General features: G+C 38.5%; 1 protein-coding gene across 5 annotated transcripts in view; it reads right to left on the bottom strand.

Moving 5' to 3' along the window:
- Nucleotides 1–9,843: 9,843 nt before the first annotated feature.
- Nucleotides 9,844–22,818, bottom strand: part of Slc39a12 (solute carrier family 39 member 12) — a 65,802-nt gene continuing 52,827 nt past the window's right edge. For all 5 annotated transcript variants that reach the window (XM_069990448.1, XM_069990451.1, XM_069990450.1 and 2 more), the window contains one exon: nt 9,844–11,135. In XM_069990448.1, the coding sequence (XP_069846549.1) occupies nt 11,007–11,135 (129 nt within the window). In that variant the 3' untranslated portion in view covers nt 9,844–11,006. The remainder of the gene's footprint in view (nt 11,136–22,818) is intronic.

The raw sequence follows: 22,818 nt of genomic DNA, 5'->3' as shown, positions 1-22,818 counted from the left end.
AATCATGGGGGAGCTGCCATTTACTAACTGTGGGACCCGGGGAAATTTACTGTAGCTTTCAGACTCAGGGTGCTCATCTCTATAATGGAAATTACCAATATGAAGCACTTAGAAAGTACCTTGCAAATGAACTCCAACAAAGAATAGAGCTAGTCGTGCTTATTATTTAAGAGTAACTTCTCTGTACAGTATTTTCACAATAAAATACTATTTAAAAATAAAACAAGAAATGTATTCTACCATTGTGTACTTGAAATAAACAATAAATTTTATATTTTCATAAAAAAGAGTAACTTCTACATATCCTTCTACCCTTGCTCCTTTTTTTTCTTATTTACTTTTTTTTTTTTTTTTTGCCAGTCTTGGGGCTTGAAGTTAAGGCCTGGACACCATCTCTGAGTGTTTTGCTCAAGGCTAGCACTCTACCACTTGAACCACAACTCCATTTCCGGATTTTTGATGGTTGATTGGAGATAAGAGTCTCATGGACTTTCTTGCCCAGGCTGGATTTGAACCCTGATCCCCAGATCTCAGCCTCCTGAGTAGCTAGGATTACAGGTGTGAGCCACTGGCACCTGACAAGTGGCAGCCAATGTCCCTTGGTGGGCATGAACTTACTCCTTTTGTAAAGCAAAAACAAACCAAAGAAATTTCATTTTTGACTCTCTTCAATGTTTGTTACAGTATTAAACTTATTATATTGCCTGGGATATGAGCTAGCTATCACAGAATAATGTGTGTGTGTGTGTGTGTGTGTGTGTGTGTGTGTGTGTGTGTGTTGGTACTGGGGCTTGAGCCCAGGGCCTTACTGGCTTAGATTTTGATAAGAGTCTCACAGGTTTGTTCACTGAGGCTGGCTTTCAATCATGATCCTCAGATCTCAGCCTCCCAAGTAGCTAGGATTACAGCTAGTGCTCACTTTATACAATATTTTCTTTCTTGAGAAGGAAAATTCTGATATCTATTCCATTTAATATTTTTCTTTTATTGTGCCAATGAGCTGCCAAACTGGCCTGGTAACCATGTACTTTTGTGTGAAAAAAAAATTTTTTTTGGGTCTGGTCATGGGGCCTGAACCCTGGGCCTGGGCTTTCCCTCAGCTCTTCAGCTCAAGGCTAGCACTCTACCACATGAACCACAGCGCCACTTCCAGCTTTTTTTCTTTTTGCTTACATGGTGCTGAGGAATCAAACCCAGGGCCTCAGGCATGCAAGGTAACACCACTGAGCCACCTTCCCAGCCCTTGTGTGAAATGTTTAAAAGGTGATACATCCAAAACTCCAAATGAGACTAATTTGCTTATCTACTGTAACCACATTGAGATCTTTTAGATTCCTTTTACATTGAACAGTTGGTGAATTTGCTTACAGTATTGATCAAAAGATGAATAAAGTGTGTGCTATACTTACTGATCAACTTACAACATTCCAGGCAGAATCACGAATAAGAACATTCCTGCAACAAGACTGTAAGTGCAGGGGTAATGGGAGGGGAGGTGGATGAATGAAAAGCAAACAGGAAAAAATAATACAGCAAGAAAACCCAGTGTACATGTGTGAAGGACGTGGGAAATATGAAGTGAGTCTGTAGGAGGGCACAGACAGGACAGAGAGAATGAGGGAAGGGGTGACTCTGATCAAGAAGTACCAGACACTTAGATGGACATGTAAAGTGTAACTCCCTTGTGCACCTTTTTTTTTTAATTGTCAAGGTGATGTACAGAGGGGTTACAGTTACATAAGTAAGGTAATACGTACATTTCTTGCCAAACTTGTTACCCCTTCCCTCATTTTTCTCCCACTTTCCCTCCACTCCAATCCCTCTCCCAAAGTTGTACAGATCATTTCCAACATATTGTCTTGTGAATCTCTCTTGTACAACCTTTTGAAGTTCAGAAACAAACCAAATACTATTCCTAACTCCTGAAGGAGATAGAGCCCCAAAGAAACCGAGTCTCCGAGTTACTGACAAGTCATCTCTCCAACTTTATATTCATACATCAGAAATTCCTGCACACCTGAGTTTAGAGCAGCCCCACAGGTTATGGAATGAACCTAGCTGTCCAAAAACTGAATCATGGCTGTGTGGTGCAGACTCACAGCAGAGCATTAGTCAGCTATAAAGAAGAAAGACATTATGTCACTTGCCAGAAAAATGGGTGAAACTGGAGATTATATCATGCTAAGTGAGATGAAAGACATACTATGATAATGCATGATTATAAAAGAAGTAGTTGAAGGTATATAAATATATAAGGTAATATATTATACATCATATATATATTATATATATATATATATGAACCCTACTAAAACTTTTAAATGGGTGCAATTGAAAGAGTAATACAGAGTGTGCATTTGAGCGAAGTATATTACATGAATTTGACCAAAGTGTATTTCATCCATGTGTATAAGTATTGTAATATAACCTGTATGTATAATCAATGTATGCTTATAAGACTTGTCAGTTGTGGGACTTGAACTCAGGGCCTGGGCACTGTCCCTGAGCTTTATTGTTCAAGATTAGCACTCTCTCATTTTGAGCCACAGTGCCACTTCCAGTTTTCCTGCCTGGGCTGGCTTTGAACCATGATCCTCAGATCTCAGCCTCCTGAGTAGCTAGGATTATGTGTGTGAGCCACTGGTTCCTGGTGCTAACAAGGCTTTTTAAAAATATAAACAACTAAAGTAGATTCTCAACTCTGTGCTTTTTGATATTCAGTAGAGAATATGAACACCTCCACTTTCCCTGGGCAGAGTCCTTACACAGGATTCAGTGGTCAAAAAGATTATAAAGCATCTCCTGATTCTCAAATAAGGAAATGCAGTTATGACAATTCAGTTAGTGATAGATGGGAGCTCAGTCCTCTGAGTGCTTTCTTTCTATGCCCTCAAATCAACAATTAAGAAACAAAGCAGACAATGAAAAAAAAGCTGTATAGAGTATACAGACCCACACAGGGAAGAATTACCCTGAACTGGAATAGCAAATGAACCTTAGATGCCCCACCTGAGACCTTATAGATCTGACAAAGCTTGGGAAGAATGTGGTGAGCTGGCGGCTCACACCTATAATCCCAGCTATTCAGGAGGCTGAGATCTGTGGATCACAGTTAGGAGCCAGCCCAGGCAGGAAAGCCTGTGACTCTTTTCTCCAATGGAGCACCAACAAAGCCAGAAGTGGTGCTATGGCTCAAGTAGTAGAACACTAGTCTTGAGCACAAAAGCTCAAGGACAGTGCCCATGCCCTGACCCTGAGTTAAAGCCACAGTATCCCCACTCACCCACCCACCAAGACTGGAATAGGAGACAGTGTTTGGTAGAGTGTTTATCAGGAGGTTGCTCCCCAACACAGAATAAAAGAGAAAGATCTAGCACGGGGTCAGGTTGCTGTCTAGAGTTAAGAGTTAGGACAGTAACTCAGTCTCTAGGAGCCTCAGTTTTCTCTCTGAAGAGGTTGCGTGATGCAAGGAGCAATAACACATTTTCTAAAGTTGATGTCCCTTAGCTCTTCAACACTGGGAGTGTTAAATGACCTCCCTGCTAGCCAATTTCTTCATCTATAAAATGAGACTGACAACAGCACTATCAGCTGGATCTGCTACATTGCAGCACCAGGCAACCAGTTGCCATTCTGTTGCTACAATGAAATCAAAGGTTTGAATCAAGTATTTAAAATTGGTTTTACCACCAACACTATGTATGCAATGTTGCCTACCCTCACTTGCATAGTCTGGGAAGGAAATGCTAAAGACCAATAGAGGCATCGAGTCCCTAAAGCCAAAACCCTACATACTTTCCAAGTCCCGTCTGAAGCTGAGATTGTTGCCTGGGCTTTACTGAGAACCTAAGTTCTCAGTAACTAAATGAAGTTCTCTCACTAAACGAAGCACCCCTCATTTGGGGTAAGGGTGAAGGGAAGAACATTTTAAATGTTTTTCAGCATGACTTTGGTGGGGGAAGGAGAGGGGGAGGGACATATTATAACAAAGAAAGAGAGAAAAGAGGCATTTCAAAGTAGGCTGAAGGACAGCGTGGGGAGGGGAGTGAAGGAGAGAAGGCCTGAATGGCACAAAAGGCATCCTGGAACTTGAATGTTACAAGTGGGAGATGCAGAAATAGAAGTACCCACAGGAAAGATATGCAAACACATTTCAAAGACCCTTCAAAGGAGTGAAGATGGGTGAGCTAAGACCACTCTAGATCTAGAAGCCACCTCTGGTATCTCAAACTTTCTTCCATGTTGCATTTGGGTTTAAGGCATGCATGCCAGCAGCGTGCTAACTGCGCCCACTCACCCACGATAGGCCACTGTCCAGGATGCCCTTCCTAGGAGTGCAGGTGGAAGTGTCCCAGCCCCACCCAACCACACCAGGCCTCCAGCAAGCAGATGACCTTCTTCCTCCAATCCACTTTGCAGCACTGTTTTCCTTTCTTCTGCAGGTGCCTTGGAGTCTGCTGAGCTATAGTTTTTGTTCTCTCTGAGCAGAAAGCAAGGCATGATAACAACCATGACCTCAGCCAGACTCCCCTCAGCCAAGGCTCCATTATTGAACCTTACAAGCGTAACTGCCGTGAATCACAACTGGTTTTCACTCACTCGAAAGAGATGAAGAATAAAAGAGAAGGCTTCAAGCGGAGTTTAAGCATTATGACGCCTGGTGGAAATGTTTGTAAGGACCATGAACAGAATGAGGTGAACTAGGGCGGGGCCACCGTGCTACCACTTCCTGTGCTGGAAGGAAATCAAGGAGAAAAGCATATGGGACAGCTTTGAAGGGCTGGCAGGTGTTTTTGGAAGCTTTAAAATAAATATAAATTATACATGTGTACACACACACGTGTTTTTCCCATGCGAAGGATCAAATCCTGGCTTTTATGAATTTTAGACAGGCATGCTATCACTAAACTATGAGAGAGAGAGAGAGAGAGAGAGAGAGAGAGAGAGAGAGAGAGAGAGAGAGAGAGAGAGAGAGAGAGAGAGAGAGAGAGAGAGAGATTTGATTATATGGGTATGCATGGGTCTGTATTAATCTCTTCTCACCAAAGATGTTTTCTTAAACCAAAGAAAGTCAGGTCTAAGGCATACAACTTGATGCCATGCTAGAAGAAGGGCTTCTCAATGATGATCATGCTGATGAGCCATTAGTATTTCCTAGGAATTATGCCAGGTGCTTCATGAGAAATAACTATCGCCTCACCCAAACCCGATGAGGTAGGAGCCATTTTGAGTCCTATTTTATGGAAAGAGAAAATTGTTGCCCCCAGAAATCAATCTGAGATTTGAATCTAGATTTTAGTTTTCAGACTGAACTATTTTTCTCCTGTGTGTGTGTGTGTGTGTGTGTGTGTGTGTGTGTGTGTGTGTGTGTGTGTGTGTGTGTGTGTGTGTTACTAGAATTTGAACTCAGGGCCTTGTGCTTGCTACTTGAGCCATGTCTTTCACCCTTTTTTGCTTCCTTTGAATAGGGTCTTACATTTATTTATGCTGAGGCTGGCTTAGACTGTGATCCTCCTATTTATGCTTCCTGCATAGCTGATAATAACATGCAACCATGCCCAGCATTCTTCTATCTTGGGGCTTAAACTCTGGGCCTGGATTCTGTTTCTGAGTTATCATTGTTTTTACTTATGGCTAGTGCTCCACCACTTGAGCCACAACATACTTCTGGCTTCTTATTTTAGTGATTAATTGGAGATAAGAGTCTCATGGACTTTCCATGGCTTTGAACTGTGATCCTCACATCTCAGGCACTCTAGTAGCTAGGACTAGGTATGAGCTACCAGAGTCTGGCTCATGCTCAGCTTTTTAACTGATGAGCTCTTACAAACTTCTTTTTCCCCAGCTGGCCTTGAATCACTACTCCCACGATCTAAGCAATGGGAGTATAAGCATAAACCCACATACCCATTTTAGAGACTAATTTCTTAGGGACCACACAAGAAGTGTGATCTGATGAGCCCAGACTACCCTAGTGGTTAGCAGATTAGGGGCCCTCTCCTTCTAGCTTAGAATAGGAAAGAGAACTGAAGATGTGCATGATCTGGAGTGTATCTCAGAAGGAGAGGTGTGGCCTCACTATCAAACCTGGGTTCTGAAAAGGGAGGAGTGGTGGGAGTGGCCACAGATTTCAGGCACATACACTTGACTTTCTAGGGTGATTCCACATGCAGCCGGAGCATCTATTTCTCCAGCCTCTGTGCAGCAACCCAGCATCCCACACAATTCCCTTCTCCCCAAGAATTGCCTGTCCATGGACGATGGACATTCAAGGAAGATTCCCACATGATTTGCTCTTTGATTTTGCTTAGGGAGTATTTCGAGTGCAGCAACAACAGCAGTAGCAGGCAACAACAAATCAATCATCTTGTAGACATACAGTAGAATCCTGAACTTAGGCTTAGGAAACAGAAACATTCTACCACTATGAAAACATCTGGTTATAAGAAAATTACCATGGACTCTAAAGATCTGTGGGTAAAAATAACTTGACCTTAAAGAGATGATAGTGGTCAGCCATGCCATATTTCAGAAAGCACAGAGTTGTCATCATGTTTTTTATTATTAGCACTCAGTTGTTTGAGGAATAGAGATATTCTAGTAATTCTACATTACTTGTGGCTGGAGGGCACCTCAGGCCATGATGTGCTGTCTAGACCCTGATGTAGCTCATTAAAACTCTCATAATAAGGTAGAGAAGGGGGAAATGGGCCAGGAAGAAAGGAGTCCTGAAATTCACCATGCCACACTACCCTCAGGATGGTCTCTATTTGGTCAAGTCTCTGCTTAAAATCAAGGAAACCTGGCAATAAGCTTGAAATCCTTACTGTGTTCATTTAAGTCCTTCACCCCTTTCACACTTCCACCAGTGTCAAACTCATCTTTTTTTGTCAGTCATGGGGCCTGAACTCTGGGCCTGGGCACTGGGACAGCTCTTCATCTCAAGGCTAGCACTCTACCACTTGAGGCACAGCACCACTTTTGGCTTTTTCTGTTTATGTGGTGCTAAGGAATCGAACCCAGGGCCTCATGCTTGCAAGGCAAGCACTCTACCACTGAGCCACCTTCCCAGCCCTCAAACTCATTTTAACTTCAAGGTTGGAGAATGAGCAGCTCACACCGAAACTTCTAATTTAGTCTCAGACCACTGTAAACTCACAGTGAAAACAAAGCCATCCATCACAACTGTTTGGCCTGAGATGGCAGAGATTAAGACACATTGTCAAAGTCAAAATCTGGGTATAGAGACCCAAACACAAATGGTGCCAGGTACTTTTTGTTTGTGACCATGTTGGCTTGTTTGTACCAAGTGCTGCTTGTTCTGATACAGTGTTTTCTCTAGCAAACCAAGGGGAATGCTCTCTATGGTAAGTGTGCTTACCTTTCAAAATGACTGAATCAAAATGTTGTGTGGACTCCTCAACTAGTAATTCCCAGGACTGGTCCGATGATGCAGTGGAATGGGACAAAGAGGAAAGTCTCTCAGGTCAAGAGCTCATGTCCAGCCTAATCTTACAGAAGTGTTAACCAAGAGCACACAGATCTTGTCCAACAGAGTTATTCACTTGTTCTTTCTCAAAGCCAAGCCTGCTCAACTTTGATCACATGCTCAGTGCTCAGAGTTATGCCCCTGCCAGCAATATCATAACCACCCAGAGCTGCAAATTGAGATCTCAGACCTCACCCAGACAGAGGCAAAACCTACAGGGTACAAAGCGAGAGTGATCTATCTTTATCACAGATAAGCCATCTAGCTAGTATGGATGCAGGCCAAAGTTTCATAATGATTGCACCATACAAACTTACCCTCTTATAGAAAGCTCTAAAGATAGCTAGAAAACAAATCTATTTCATTTAGAAGTCAAAGTGATGAAAATGATGATAATTGGGTGAGGCCATGGCCAAGAGTAACTGCCAGTTTGTGTGTCAGGCATAAAAGAAAAGAAACGTAGCGAGGTGCCAATGGCTCACGCTTGTAACCATAGCTACTCAGGAGGCTGAGATCTGATGATCGTGCTTCAAAACCAGCTCGGGCAGGAAAGTCCACGAGACTCTTATCTTCAATAAACCACCAGAAAACTGGAAATAGTGCTGTGGCTCAATTGGTAGAGCCTTGAGCTGAAGAGCTGAGGGACAGTACCCAAGCCCAGAATTCAAGCCACATGACCAACAAAAAAAAAAAAAAAAAAAAAAGGAAGAAAGAAAAGAAACATATGACTGACTGCCATGAGTCACTTGGGCAGTAAAACAGTTCTTCTCTTTTCTATATCTGTGTGTGTGTGTGTGTGTGTGTGTGTGTGTGTGTGTGTGTGTGTATAAACTAACATTTAATATATATTTATATATAATAATATATAATACATATTATATAATATAGATATAGTCCTAAATAAGATATATAGATATATCTATATAATATACATTTATATATAATATATTATAGTGTATCATATATTAATACATTGCACATACTCAATCAATATTAATAGTTATAATATAATTATTAAAATTAATAATTAATATATCATTGTATATGTTATATATTATTTACAGTAGAGATGATAATTTATATATAAATCTGTTATATACTATATAAAACAAACATATTTCATATATTTATATTTATATATAATTATATATATTATATAATATGTAATATATTATATTATATGTTATATACTATAATATATATTACATAATATATTATAGTATATAATATATATAGATTATATAGTATATATAATATATATAGTATATTATATACTATAATATATTATATAATATAATGTATTATATTATACATATCATATACTATATATACTATATAATTATATACTATAATGTATAATATATTATATATTGTATAGTATATATAATTATGTATTATTATATATAAATATCAATTATATATAGATTATATATAAATTATATATAATTATACGTAAATATATATTATATATAAATATATATAATTATGTAGATAATTATATATAAATTTATATATAATATATAATTATATATAATATAAATATAAAAATATATTTGTATATATTTATTTATATTTATATATAATTATATATTAATTATATAATATTATACTATATATATTTATATATTATATATAATTATATAACTATATATAAATAATATAAAACTATATATGCTTTTTTTTTTTTTTTTGGGTCCGGTTGTGGGGCCTGAACTCTGGGCCTGGGCGCTGTCCCTCAGCTCTTCAGCTCAGGGCTGGCGCTCTACCACTTGAGCCACAGTGCCACTCCCGGCTTTTTTCTTCTTGCTTATATGGTGCTGAGGAATTGAACCCAGGGCCTCAGGCTTGCAAGGCAAGCGCTCTACCACTGAGCCACCTTCCCAGCCCTATATATGCTTATATATAAATCTATTTAGTATTTATAATACATACATTTTATATTATAAATACTATAAATTATACTATATATCATATATTGATATAAACATATGTTATGTATAATTATATATGATATATATATAAATTTATAATTATATATAATAAATTATACACATTTTAAATTATATATACTTTGTATATATAAGAGATTATATATAATTTTAAATATTTATATATAATTAAGAATACATATGTAATTTTAAAATAAGGCAAATATTGATCATGAAGTTTTCAAGGTAAAAAATGACTAAAGCCAAGGGTATTTTCTATTTTAATAACCTATATTATCAATGATTAACAAATCCTATGTAGAGATCCATAGAAATATTTTAGAACATAGCTCACTTATCAGTCATATTAGTTTTATCTGTATAGTCTACTATGCAATCCATGAGAGTTTAAACATTAATGCACGTTCAGATATAAGCTTCAGTTTCTTTTGTTTTGTTTATGCTTTCGTTTCCAGCACTTGCAAGGGACAGGTCTCTTGTGGTGTCTCCCACTGGAGAATGCTGACGTATTGTCACCCAGACTTAAAGACTGCTTCTTCATGAGCAATCCCTGGGGATGCTGCTTCCATTGAAGTCTATCATGTGCAGCCTTTGTGAAAGGATGTGGAATCTGACATCCAGTCATAGAAGGTAAGACAAAGCATTGCTTGAAAACTAGACTTTATTGCATTTGTTCATGATGCAGTTTGCCTTTGCTTATAATTCCACAGGGAAAAGGTCTTACTGACATAAAAATGTTGTAACTGCTATCATATCTAACAGATATCTATGTACTTTAAATACTACAAATAAGCATATTTCCTAGAAAACAGTATTTTAAGTTTATTAGAATTAATTAAGGATTTACTATGCACAAAAAAGGCAAATAAAGAAGAAAGTTGCTGGGTGCCAGTGGCTCATGCCTGTAATCCTAGTTACTCAGGAGGCTGAGATCTGAGGATCATGGTTCAAAGCCAGCCCAGACAGGAAAGTCCATGAGACTCTTATCTCCAATAAACCACTAGAAAACTGGATGTGGCACTGTGGCTCAAGCAGTAGAGTGTTAGCCTTGAGCTGAAGAGTGCAGGGACACCGCCCAAGCCTAGAGTTCAAGCCCCACGACCAACAATAAAAAAAAAAAGAGGAAGAAAGGAAGGAGGGAGGGAGGGAAGGAAGGAAGAACAGTTAAAAGGAAGGAGGCTAAGAAGAAGAAAAGGAAGGCAGGAAGAGAGGAGAGAGATGGAGAAGGAAAGAAATGGAGGGAGCAAGATGGGGAGGGAAAGAGAAAGAGAAAGGGAGGGAGAGAGAAGGGAGGTGCAGGATGGACGGAGAAATGAAGAGAGGGAGAGAGATGGGAACAAGTTTCCTCATAACATCAGAAACAACAACAAAAAATCTCAGTGAAGGACAACCTGACCTTTATGCTTTCAAAACCAAAAGTGAATTATAAGTTAATACGTTAATGAATTAAAAGATATGCACTTTACCTCAATTTAAAAAAAACACCCTAATTTGCTAATCAGTACAGAGTACAGCAAAAGAAATGAGACCCAATCAATTCACTTCTGATGGATTTTGCGGACCTTAGCTTATATTTTAATATTTTGCTCATATATAGCCAAGAGCAGGAGAATGAGCCAACCTAGGATCAATCCAACGTTCTGCAGGAGAAACATCATCCAGGGCCGCTGCGTTTGAACATGAGTCATTTCAGGAAGCTAAAAAAAGAATGAAAAACCAGAATAAGATCCAGATATTTTCAACTGCTGGGAAAAGCCTGGTGGGAAAACATTGAGAGACTTGTTATTCAAAAGTTGATATCCTTAAAATTCCCAAAACAGTTACCCAGAAGCTTAGTAGCTCTTGTCACTGTATGTTAATGAGATGGGGGTTGGAAGGATCCAGGTATTGACAGGAGTCTTACATTGACTGAGCTGTCTGGTGAAACTGCACTCTTCTTACTTTTCTTCTCAGCAAATGTTTAGATGGGAAATAGATACGTGGATGGTTTGCTTCCCCCCCCCCATTGTTCTATTAGGTTTATGGCACTGATAAATGAATTTGCTGCAAGGCATCTAGAATAGCTTGTTTTCAGAGAGCTGCCCAAGGTCTCCGTGACCTTTAGCACAGTAGAAGCATCATTTCCTAGGACTGGATTTTATTTTCAGAGACAAAAGGAAGTGATTTCATGTTTGTGAAATGCCTTCATGCCATTTAGAAGGAGAAGTTCATTCAGGCATCATGTGCAGGGCTACAGTGTGTTTCTGCCTTGTCTTAGCACAAATTTCTCACCACAGTAAGGGTCGCCATGGGTGAAATCTCTTACCACAAAGTGATTTCAGAGGGAACCCATGGAAATTCCGTGGGCTGAGTTCCGGCTCAGGTCACTGTGGACTGGACATTTAGTGGCGCCATCTTGGCAACACTGACTTTTGGAGGGAATTTTTGTTACAAGGTCTTTACTGTCTACTGTCAGATATTCAAGCTAGATCCCTGGCACCCACCAAATGTGCTACTAAGTGTCAACTGTACATCTGTGCCAGCTATGAAATATGGGAAATATTTCCAAGCCATTGGTGATGTTTCCTGGGTCTAAAATCACTCATGGGAAAGAACTACTGATTATGTAACCTGCCATATAGAAGATCAATAGATAAAATATTCAAGGGCTATATAATGGGAAAACCAGCATGCATACATTTTCAAGGGCCTTCAGTGAAGCACTGTCGGAGCCCTGTTTCGTGTTCTTGAAGAGGAAGGTACTTCTTTCTTTTAATTAGATAATTCAGTAAGACATGGATTTGAGTTGTGACCTATTCATACCCCAGCAGTATTTAGTCCACTGGACTAAAAACCAAAGTAGACCCCAGAACTACCATTTTGAGTGGATGGCCTTAAAATTACTAACCCTGTTTGTACTTTTCTGCTATGTTTGAATATGCTCCTTGAGAGAATTCCTGTATGACCTTTCAATTATTAGAATTTTTAAAAAATGATACTTGGAAAAAAATCTATACACTGTGGGTGATACCTAATCCATTCCCAATTTTGTATGTGACAAAAGGAAGCTGAAGCACTGGATTTTAATTTTATATTTTATGTATTTCTGATAAGTAGACAGGACTCTATGATGATTTGATATTCATTCAGTTATTTGTGTTCTGGAAGCCTACCTCTCCTGCAGAGGTCTTTCAGAATGCCAAAGCTATGAAATATTATGCAACATGTACTTTATTTGCTTTTCATATATATCCACTTGTCTTTTCTTATTTTTTTTTTCTATTTTCAGTCCTGGAGTTTTGAACTCAGGGTCTCACAATTGCCAGGTAGGTGCTCTACCACTAAGCTATACCTCTAGCTTCATCTATCTTTCTTATATCTCCTCTTTCTTTACTCTTTATAACCCTGCATGAAAAATAACCATTAACTCCTTTTAGTTAGGTGAAAACATTGGCTCGGGGAGGGATATGGCTAAGGTACAGCCATGTGATATTAAAGCAAGGACCAGAAGCCAGGTCAGCTCATCGAGGTCCTCGACATCCTATGATCTACAAAGAACAGCTCTGGATCTGAAATTCATTCTTTCTAATTAGAAAAATCAAAATGGTACCCATGTCCACTTTGACATAAACACCATCACTAAAGGAAAATACAGTGAGAGAATAATATAACACATATATGATGTTTTGTGGACATTAAAGATATGGTACTAGTTCTGTGTTTTCAAGATTTGTAAAAAGCATGAAGACAGTTGCATCATAACAAAGGAGCTTGGGTGACCTATCTTAACTACCTTTGCCCACATATGTGATTTGGTTTGGTAAGAAAATTCAGTTTAAGTTGCCTTGGTTCTTTCCAGAATGGTAATGGATGAACACATAAATCAAAGTATCACTTAAACACATAACAGAATAGCAGAGAATCCTATAGAAATTCTTTCCAAAAGATACAAACAGAATGGCAAGGTTCAAGCCATTATCTGACTACAGCTTTTCAGCAACTCTGAACCTACGTAGGTGGGCCATCATTTCAGTAAGTTTGAAGGAAAATAAAGGCTCATAGGAATTAACTGTCAAGGGCCTATAATTTTCCATTGGTTTTTCAAATGTCTGTGAAGAGTTTAATTGCTACCAATTCCTCCCTGGCTTTTAGTGAGAAAAGTCTCCTTTTATTCCAGGGTAGTAGAATTCTTTGCTGAGTGATTTTATAAATCTTAATTTTTGTTTTTTTTTTTTTTACACCAAAGCTTATGAGGCGATGAAATGAAGGCTAGAGTTAATTATCACTAAAGTATCGGGACAGGGGGAGAAGAAAACAGTTTTAGCAAGAATCTTATTCAGAAACAGTGCTAAGAGGAATGAACGCTTTTAGACTTCTTTCAGGAACTTTGAAATGTTGAAATAGACAACTAACTTATCTTTTAGTATTATGTTTAGAAATTTTCCTAACCCAAATCAATGGATGCAAAATATATGATACTTAAGAACGTGTCATTTTTCTGAGGCGGGGGATGGCAATCTTTACCTAAAATGCAGCTCTCTAGCCTGTATTTTTTTCAAAGTCTGAATCCAGCTATAGGTGAGAAATTCCTTAAAATGTACCACAGGCCACATAATCACGTGATTTATCCATAGACAACGGTCCCTCAAAGTTTTATTACCTAGTCAATACATTGTTGTGATAGATAACATATTAAGTAGGATTTCTGTTATTAAAAAGTGATATTACGTATATGTTTTAAATTTGAGTCTGTCCCTTTGATTATATTCCTAGTTAAGGAGAAGCTTTAAAATAAATGCTCATGGAGAAAATTAAGAGAACACCTTAGGAATGAATAAATGCAGATGGATACCTAATGTCAGGTCCTATGCAGCAGTTACAAAGCAGAAAGAGCCTGTCATAAAAATAGGGTGATAGGTGAAATACCCACTGGAACTAATAGATTGTCCCTCTTTCTTGCTCATTTGAGCTTCAGACTCCTGCCTCAACCAAAGATTTCTCTGTAATCTAAACCTGGTTTATTGTTGACATCATTAAAGACCCATTTCAATGTTTACCATCACCTGTATTTCATAAATGGGCATTCTGAAGAAGAAAGGTTAGCATCCCATGTTTTAAGTCAAAGATAGCAGCCCTTGCATTAGTCAAAGTTTATGCCTATAATCCCAGACTGAAATCTAGAGGATCATAGTTCAAAGCCAGCCTAGACAAAAAAGTCTGTGAGATAATGTCTCCAAAACAATCAGCAAAATCTGGGCTGAGGAACAGTCTGCCAGCAAATGAGGTCCTGAGGTCCACTATAATTTAAAAAAATGTGACTCAAACATAAACATTCAATATTCATCCATTGAAGACATTTGGTTATATATTTTATGAAGGTGAAGAAGCTGTACTTGAAATATGTTGTCTCACAGGAATATAGCACTGGGCATCAATCTCTTCATACAGTTCCCTTGAGAATTGATGACATCTTCCTTTTCAAAAGGAATTGTCAATGCATATGTGTTCACTGAGGCAGAGATGATTAGCATTTTATAAGCAGAATCATGTTTGAGAGAGATGATCAAGAAGAAAGCTCAGAAACGTATCTTGAAGGGCTCCTTAACCACACTTCATCTCTGGAAGGCTCGCTTGCTCCAATGCTGTCACATGGTCAGTGGCTTTCTTAGCTCTTGCAGAAGGCACGTGTTTACATTTGGCATGAAGAGCTCCAATTCCTTGTTAGCACGTGCAAATTATGTGCTTGAAAGTTCATCCCCAAGGCCTCCTGATCTCTTGTTCAGCTCAGCTGTTGTCATTCTATTCTCTCATGCACAAAGCTGATCAAATGAAAAATCACCTACTCTGCAGAGTTCAGGAGAGGTCACTGGGAGCACAGAGACTGGAGAGACAGAAGATGGATTGAAAGCACCATAGTTTATCAGAGTGGAAGCCCAGTAGGAGGAATGTCTGCTGGAATCAGGGCCTGGATTGGAATGCTTGGCAGTGATGAATGAATTTCTGGAGGCTCAGAGTAGGCAACTTTAAGATTATTTATTTGACTCATGGTTCTGAAAACTGGAAAATTCTAGATAGGGCAAACCTCATCTAGTGAAGTCTTTCTTGTGGGGGGGACCCTCAACAGTGTCCTCAGGCAGTGTAGAACATTAATCTGGTAAGATAGAACTTCTTAACATACATCTCACCTCCTCTTTTTAGAAACCCAGAGTTCTTCTGGAGCAGAGTCTCATGGGTAAGGCCTCACTTAACTTTAATTTCCTCCCAAATAGTTTACCATGGTTCAATTAGGTTTCTACCTTCTTAGTAAGTAACACCAAGGATTAAAGTTCAGCATGAACTTTGGTGAAGATAATCAAGCCAACATATCATCAAAGACTCAGTCCATGAAAGGAAGAATAGCTATCTCCATTTCATTGGATTTTTTTTCTGAAAAAAAAAAAGTCTTTTTGGCAAATGACAATGTTCAGAGAACGAGAAGATAGTCACAAATTGAGAGAATTTTCAAACCGTATTCAATAGAGAATTGCCATCTAAAAAGATCAAGTAACTTAGTAAAAAGTAGACAACTATATGCAAAATGGGCAAAAAAATTAAACAGATACCAAACAAGAAATATAGAGGAAAGGTAATCGTATGAAAATATGCCCAACATTATGTGTTATTAGGAAATTACAAATTCAAACAATGGGTTGCCATCAAATGCTTATCAGAAAGGCCATAAATCCAAGATATTGACAATACTACGTGCTGGTGAACCTGAGGATTAACTGGAACACTTATTCATTGCCAATGATTTTATGAAATGTTGCAACCATTCCGAAAGGCAGTTTGGTGGTGCCTTATAAAATTAAGCATGTTTTTACCATATGACCTAACAAACATGCAACCTGGTATTCATCCAAAGAGAAGGAAGGAAAGAAGGAAGGAAGGAAGGAAGGAAGGAAGGAAGGAAGGAAGGAAGGAAGGAAGGAAGGAAGGAAGGAAGAAAGGGAGGGAGGGAGGGAGGGAGAGAGAAAGAAAGAAGGAAAAATAAGAAAGGAAGGAAGGAGATAGAAAGAAAGGAAGAAAGAAAGGAAGAAAGAAAGAAAGAAAGAAAGAAAGGAAGGAAGGAAGGAGATAGAAAGGAAGAAAGAAAGAAACAAAGGAAGGAATAAAGGAAGGACAAGAAAGAAAGAAAGAAAGAAAGAAAGAAAGAAAGAAAGAAAGAAAGAAAGAAAGAAAGAAAGAAAGAAAGAAAGGAAGGAAGGAAGGAAGGAAGGAAGGAAGGAAGGAATGAAGGAAGGAAGGAATGAAGGAAGGAAGGAAGGAAGAAGGAAGGAAGAAGGAAGGAAGAAGGAAGGAAGAAGGGAAGAGGAAGAAGATCTTCACTAGCCATACAATGGACAAGGGTCTCATATCTAAAATATACCCAGAACTCAAAAAATTAAATCCCCCAACAAAAAATCTCAAAGAAACAGCTGCCCAATAAATAAGTGGGCTAAAGACTTAGAGAAACTTCTCTGAAGAGGAGAGAAGGATGGCCAATAGACACATGAAGAAATGCTCAACCTCTCTAACCATAAAAGAAATGCAAATCAAAACAACAGTGAGATACCACCTCACCCCAGTTAGAATAGCTATAATCAAGAACTCTAATAACAACAGATGCTGGAGTGGATGTGGACAGAAGGGAACCCTACTGCATCGTTGGTGGGAGTGTAAACTTGTTCAACCACTTTGGAAAGATGTATGGAGGTTCCTCAAAAGACTCCACATAGAGCTCCCCTATGACCCAGCAATCCCACTTTTGGGAATTTACCCAAATGATCACAAACAAGACCACACTAAAGCTACCAGCACAACTATGTTTATTACAGCATTATTTACTATAGCTAAGATATGGAACCAACCCAGATGCCCCTCAGTAGATGAATGGATCAAGAAAATGTGGTATATATACACAATGGAATTCTATGCCTCCATCAGAAAGAATGACATTGCTCCATTTGTTAGGAAATGGAAAGACCTGGAAAAATTATATTAAGTGAAGTAAGCCAGGCCCAAAGAAACATAGGTCCCATGGTTTCCCTTATTTGCAATAACTAGTATATGTCTGAGTCAACCAGAAAAGGTCAGATAAATTGACGTTAGGCGAAATGAACCCCAAGATAAGGACTCAAATGTTTTTTTTTCTTTCTTGCTATTGTTTCTAACATATTTATAAGATTATTTCTTTGTTGCTTTGTATGTCCCTCTCCCACGGTATCACACCTGTTTTCACTGTATTTGATGTTGGTATAATTTGTGGAGAGGAAGGGAAAAAACAAATTGTTTAAATAGGGATACAGGTGGACCCATTGCAACAATAAGATGTACAAGACGTTAGGTTGAAAATGAACTTTACAACTTTGGCGAGGGGCGGGGGGGGGGCGGGGGGAGGATAGGGAGGGAGATGGGAAGGGATGGGAAGGAGAAACAAAGGAGAAGGCAACAATGCTTGATAAGAAAGGTACTCATTAATTTGCCCATGTAATTGTAACCCTTCTGTATGGTATTTTCACAACAAGAAAGAGAGAAAGAAAGAAAGAGAGAAAGAAAGAGAGAAAGAAAGAGAGAAAGAAAGAGAGAAAGAAAGAGAGAAAGAAAGAAGAGAGAGAGAGAGAAAGGAAGGAAGGAAGGAAGGAAAGAAGGAAGGAAGGAAGGAAGAAAGAAAAGAAGGAAGGAAGGAAGGAAGGAAAAAGGAAAAAAGAGTGAGAAAGAAAGAAAGGAAAAGAAAAGAGAAAGTTCATGTCCACACAAGAATTTCCACAGGGGTAACCTAAATGTTGACATAAAAGCATTCAGCTTTATCCATAATTGCCAAAATTTGGAAACAATCAAGATGTTTCTCAATAGTTATATAGAGAAGCAAACTATGATGTCTCTGGACACTGGAATATTAGTCAGAACCAAATAGAAATGAGCTACCAATCTGTGAGAAGACATAGAGAAAATGTAAATATATATTATGAAGTGGAAGAAGTCATTCTGAAAAAGCAACATACTATGTGGCTATATATAACAAATCTAAAATAATGAAAATTATGGAGACAGAAAATGATGATAATGGTTGAGATGAACTGGAGAAACAGCAGGATGATGAGGCAGTTCAACTCTCCTCTGAAAATATAGTGATAGACATGTGTCATCATACATTTGTCAAAACCCATAGAAAATATAATACCAAGTGAACCTTAATATAATCTATGGGCTTTGACTCATAATGATGTCGCACTGTGGGTTTGTGGAATATCACAGAATTAAATTGCTAGGTTCCGGATGTCCATGGGAGGCTGGGGGACTAGAAGCATATGAGAATGTTGTTTGCCTTCTGATCCATTTTGCTGTGAACATGAAGTCCTTCTAGAACACTTAAAGTGTATTCACTTAAAATATCTAATGTTCTTCATTCACAAAAAGCAACTCAGAAAGGAAATCAAGAAAAAGTTCCCTGTACAATATCATCAAAAGAATATTATTCTTAGGAACAGATCTAAGAGATAAAAGTCATGTAGTGAAGAAAATAAAGCAAACCAACCCCTAGACATATTCCCAACCAAACTAAAGGTCAGGGCATTATACATATATCACTCATAGTAGCCAAAAATGAAAAGCCCAAATGTTCACCAGAGGTGGAATAACAAAATGTGATTTATGCATACAATGACTATTATTTAGTCTTAAAAACAAATGAACGTCTGGCATGTTACAACATGGTTGAACCTTGGCAACATTACACCAAGTGAAACCCATGTGAAAGATTGTATGATAAGGAGTTTACAGTACTCAAATTCATGGAGACAGAAAATGATGTTGAATTGCCTGGGGATGAAGGGAGAGGAAAGCGCTCTTACTGTTAGATGGGTACAGGGTTTGGGTCTGGAAAGGTGAAAAGGTTTTGGAGATGGAAAATGGTCATCATAACCTAACAATGCACCTGACAGCCTTTGAAGAAGACACATAAAAATGGTTGAAATGATCAGTTTCATCACATGCGTAAACTGATTACAATAAACACATAAAGCTTTGTATTGATGAGTAGTTGTCGGCTTGTCACAATTACACTGAGCTGCATGTGGGTGACATTTGACAACAGAGGTGATAGAAGTGTTAGCTATTGCCTGGGAAGGATTCATTTTCCTAATTTACCCAAATTCTGGGTTTTGTTTGGTGCTCAAGAGTCCCAGAGTATAAACACAACTTTTCTGATTCAGAAATAACCCCAAACTATTTTCTGCTGAACTGCACTTTTTCTTTATCAAGTCTGTAGTCCTGTCTATTTCAAATTTCTTTGTGATTACCTTTGAAACAAGATGGCAGAAGTCTTTAAAGAGAGATGAAGTTTTATTAAATACTGCCTCTCCATAGTATCTGGCAGGAGATGTCTTTCTAAAATATCCTGGAGAATGGAAATTTGTCTCTGGAATCCTTGCATAAAAATACTGTACCAATTCCCTCGAATATTGGCATAAAAATACTGTGTCCATTCTCACTTTGAACAATCTCCCACGCATGTCAATAAAAGAAGGGGAGTGGCTATCCTGAATTTATTACTTAAATTTCCCCTTCTTTTCTGACAGAATTCAATTTCTTCAGGGCTCCTTTTGAAATTCATGGAAAGAAGATGTGAGCATAAGGTCCTATTTTTGGAATTGTATGTTATTAGATTATGATGACTCAATGAAATCCTGAAACTGGCAAATTGGTTCTGGTTCACACTGGTCCTGCTTGGAATTGAGGTCTTTTTAATTCATAGCTATGATTTAAAAAAAACTTAACATAGCAACCTTATTTTTAAAACATTCATTCAGTCAGTCATTCTCACTAGACAATTTAACTGGCTTGGAACTTGCAATCTTCCTGCCTCAGCCTGTTGAGGGCTAGGATTACAGCCATGCACCATCATACCTGGCAGTACAGCAATGTCAATCTTTCTTCTTGGGCAAGAAGGCAAGGACCACAGATCTCAATGCGTTAGTTAGCCAAAGGTAACTTTCAAAAATTTAAAACACATCAGAATGGAATTGTATCTGTCAGACATTTGAACATAGGGTCCTGAGGATCAGCACCAGATGCTGCCCCTCCTAGACAATTCATGAAGCATTTTGTGGTAGAAGATGAGTCACGTTTTCTCTTTGAAAACTAAGTTGTAAGAGGAAGATAATATCATTGTCCAACAATAAGGAGAGATGAAATACCACTTCTTGCTTGTATGTAGTAGTCCACTCTTCTTTTTTTTTCCTTAGGGGATATGATTCGGTTAGATGAATTCTTAATTTTATATACTCAACAAAGGTAGCTATCAGCCAGCATTAGTGTAAGAAATGATGGCTTTGGAATCTCTATCTCTATCTTTATCTATCTCTTTCTTTCTCTGTAGTGTGTGTGTGTGTGTGTGTGTGTGTGTGTGTGTGTGTGTGTGTGTGTGTGTGTGCATGCATGCACCCATTGTGGGGCTTGAACTGAAGGCCTGGGCACTGTCCCTGAGCTTTTGTCACTTGAGGATAGCACTCTACTCCTTGAGCCCCAGCTCCACTTCCAGCTTTTTTTGGGTGGTTAATGGGAGGTAAGAGTCTCATGACTTTCCAGCTCTGGGTGGCTTTGAACCAGGATCTTCAGATCTCAGTTCCTGAGTATTAAGATTACAGGAGTGAACCACCAGGACCTGAAGACTCATTGATGTTTACAGAAAGAGAATCCTTTCAAGATTGTTGCTAAGAATACTTCATATTTCTTTTGTGAAGCAACAGTTTTGAATGTCAAATGACACTATATTTGCTGCCTGAAATGGGAGGTGATGTTGGTCATTTCTTCCTTATCCAGGGATTATTTAAGATGATACAAGTTCTGGTTTCAATGATTATTTAATGATATCAATTGACTTCAAGTGGTCTAGTGCTTTCCTGGACAAGGTGAAGCACTGGGCTCAATCTCCAATGCTGCCCTCCAAAAATAAATGGAAGAAAAAAGAAAACACACATAAAAGTTTCTTCATATGTCTTCTCCAAAGATAATATCTCCTTTCTGTGAATGGAATATTTAAAAGCATTGTACCTAGGTTTTGCCAAACTTCTAAGAAAGGATGTTACTAGTTTTGGGGTTTTTTGTTTTTTGTTTTTTGTGTTTTTTTTGAAATGGGAAAAAGTGCTTTTTTTCATACCCAGTCTGGTGATTTTAAATTACTGACTGAATTATTGACTGGACGTATCTAAATTTCTCTGAGATAGAAAGACTCAAACTGCTAAGTCAACTGGTAGCTTAATCCTAGCTACTTGGGAAGTTGAGACTGGGAAAACTATGGATCAAGCTCAATCTGATGGGTTTTGCATGGTAGCACACACCTGTCACACCAGCTACATGTAAAAGTCAGATAGTGGGATTGAGGTCTAGGTTAGTGAAGCATAAAGTGAGATCCCCGTCTCTAAAAATAACCAAATGAAAGGACTGGCAGAGGGGCTCAATTGGTAGAGCACCACCCTAGCAAGTTCAAGGCCCTGAGTTCACACCCTAGAACTGCCCCAAATCCCAAAGACTGACTCAAACTCAATAAATTGCAAAGTAAAGATGGAAAGGAAGGAATGAGATCAAAATTCTGAAAGTGTAGAATCCTTATTTTAATGCTATAGTCATGCAACCAAGAGAGGTGAGGATGGGAAGGACATTGCTTGGTCCTGTCACACACTTCTCACCAAATTCACTCAGAAGATGTTACATTTCCTGAAGTAAGTTAATGACCAATGAATCTGAACTGGGCTATGGATCACATTATTTATCAAAAGCGTTTCATGTACAGATCCTACTATTACTCCTTTGCATATGTCTTAGAGGCAGAGAATTTTAAGTTGAAATTTAAAACTCTTTACCTGCCTTTCACATAAGAAAGGCAGAAATTGGAAAGTGTTCCAGGAAAACAAGGAAAATCTAGCTCTGATATCATTTCTAAGGGATGCTTTCCCATAAGATGGTAGATTGTAAATTGCTCTAAGTGACTGTGCAATCTGGATGTTTTTCCCCCCATTATTATAGGGAAAGTTTGCAGTAATATTACCAATATTCTGGTGAAGAGAAAGAGAAGATTTAAGAATAGTGAAAAATATTGGAATACTTGTGGCAAACAGAAATGGGTGGAGAGTCGGGGTTGGAAATAGATCACACAGCGATCCTTCAGTCTTTACCCAAGGAACACAGACTGCAGGACTTCTACAATGCTTAAGTCTCTCCTATAAAATGGCTCAGAGTTTGGATATAACCTAGGCACACTTTCCTGTGTCTAACAGCCACTATAGACCAGGCATAGGGTAGTTCACACTTGTAATGCAGGCTACTCAGGAGGCTGAGAGCTGAGGATTATGGTTCAAAGCCAGCCTGAGTGGGAAAGTCCTG

This window comes from Dipodomys merriami, unplaced genomic scaffold, assembly GCF_024711535.1.
Source record: "Dipodomys merriami isolate MVZ:Mamm:240054 unplaced genomic scaffold, mDipMer1.0.p SCAF_4, whole genome shotgun sequence".
Classification (NCBI taxonomy): domain Eukaryota; kingdom Metazoa; phylum Chordata; class Mammalia; order Rodentia; family Heteromyidae; genus Dipodomys; species Dipodomys merriami.
This window is presented reverse-complemented; position numbering and strand designations above follow the sequence as displayed.